Below are 1763 nucleotides of genomic sequence, written 5' to 3'. Positions count from 1 at the left end.
AGTGATTATTTACATGGAGTCTGGTGGGTTTGGTGATGGTGATTTCTGTTTCATGTTAAACTAAAAGGATCTTTCTCTTTAACTAACCGCTGTATCTCTGTAGGAATCCATCCCATAATGTTGTCATGTCGTGTTGTAACATCTGTCCTGTAGGGTTACAACACAGCCCGGTTCACGGCTGCCGGTTGTAGCGGTCTACTTTTAAACTGCTTTAAATTTGTGCATTTGTTTATTTATTTATTTATTTTTTATATCTTGTTATTTTTTTTAAATGTATATATTTTTATATTTTATTATTATTTTTAATTAAAATTTATAGTATTATTAGAGACATATCAGACCACTTTTTTTTTTTTCACAATTAAAGCGTGTTGTTTAACGTGGAGCTGTAACAGTCTCCTGACCATCTGGACTCTGACTGTGTTTTTGTTGCAGGGAGGAGAAAGCAGAAGGTCGCCAAAGAGAGGGCGGGCATGGCTAAGGTGCGTACAAACTCTTCCTATTGGGTTGTAACACTTCCTGTCTTCACCAATCAGCCAATCGGCTGAGAACAAAACTGCTTTATGGTAAGGGATAAAAAATATGAAGTGTTTTGCCGCTGGAAAGACGGTCGTTCATAAAACCGGGCCATCTGTGCAGAAGAATTCTGAGCTGCACCAATCACATCTGTGTATCTGAAGTGGGCGGGGCTAGAGGCCAGCTGCACCAATCACATCGGTGTATCGGAAGTAGGCGGGGCTAGAGGCCAACTGCACCAATCACATCGGTGTATCGGAAGTAGGCGGGGCTAGAGGCCAGCTGCACCAATCACATCGGTGTATCTGAAGTAGGCGGGGCTAGAGGCCAGCTGCACCAATCACATCGGTGTATCGGAAGTGGGGGGGGCTAGAGGCCAGCTGCCCCAATCACATCGGTGTATCGGAAGTGGGCGGGGCTAGAGGCCAGCTGCACCAATCACATCGGTGTATCGGAAGTGGGCGGGGCTATAGGCGGGCTCCACCAATCACATGTGTTGTTTTTTTTCCTCTTACAGCTCCCGGACCTGAAGGACGCGGAGGCGGTGCAGAAGTTCTTCCTGGAGGAGATCCAGCTGGGGGAGGAGCTGCTGGCTCAGGGTAAGCGTGCGTCCTCCGTCACCAGGTGGTGCCACGGCAACGCAGGTCTGCACGTCCATGTCCAATCAGGGACGTGTGTTTCAACCGCGGCGAAAAGCTCCGGCAGAGTCAGCTGTTGGTGAAACGCAGCCTGATGTCACGCTGCCGGTGGTCAGACTGTCGCTGTGTTTAGAGGCGACGTGGGGGTCCTGGACAGGAAACAGGAAACAGGAAACCACACTGCCTCTATCTCTGCCACAATAAACGGTGCCACTGCCCAGTGTTGATACCCCAAACTATAGTATTTGCATGATGTGTACTGTATACAAACCCTTTCTGTCTTACTATTGTATTTGTTATGTATATAGTTGCTTTCAGGAACTGTGCACCACGTCCCCCCCCCCTCTCTTTCCTTCTTCTTCTGCACTACTTACATTTTATATATTTTTACTGTTTAAGGTTTTACTTCAGTCTCTAAGGTACTAAACAAGGCTTTCAGTCCTAAAGGACCACGACAGATTCAGCAGCTGCCTCGCCTATTCCTCCTTGTCTTCATGTTTTTGTGAAGCGTGGTCCACACGCGTGTCTTCATGCATGTTGTGTGTGTGTGTGGTGTGCGTGTGTGTGTGTGTGTGTGTGTGTGTGTGTGTGCTTCGGCAGGAGACTACG

General features: G+C 47.5%; 1 protein-coding gene across 1 annotated transcript in view; it reads left to right on the top strand.

Annotated features, from left to right (window-relative positions):
• Positions 1-1298, top strand: part of LOC117941528 (mitochondrial import receptor subunit TOM20 homolog) — a 3006-nt gene extending 1708 nt beyond the window's left edge. Inside the window, exons 2-3 of the mRNA XM_034866534.1 lie at positions 436-482; positions 1034-1298. Of these exons, the coding sequence (XP_034722425.1) occupies positions 436-482; positions 1034-1237 (251 nt within the window). The 3' untranslated portion in view covers positions 1238-1298. The remainder of the gene's footprint in view (positions 1-435; positions 483-1033) is intronic.
• Positions 1299-1763: the final 465 nt, after the last annotated feature.

This window comes from Etheostoma cragini, unplaced genomic scaffold (assembly GCF_013103735.1).
Source record: "Etheostoma cragini isolate CJK2018 unplaced genomic scaffold, CSU_Ecrag_1.0 ScbMSFa_897, whole genome shotgun sequence".
NCBI lineage: Eukaryota > Metazoa > Chordata > Actinopteri > Perciformes > Percidae > Etheostoma > Etheostoma cragini.
Note: the sequence above shows the minus strand (reverse complement) of the source record. Positions and strands in the feature narration are given on the sequence as shown.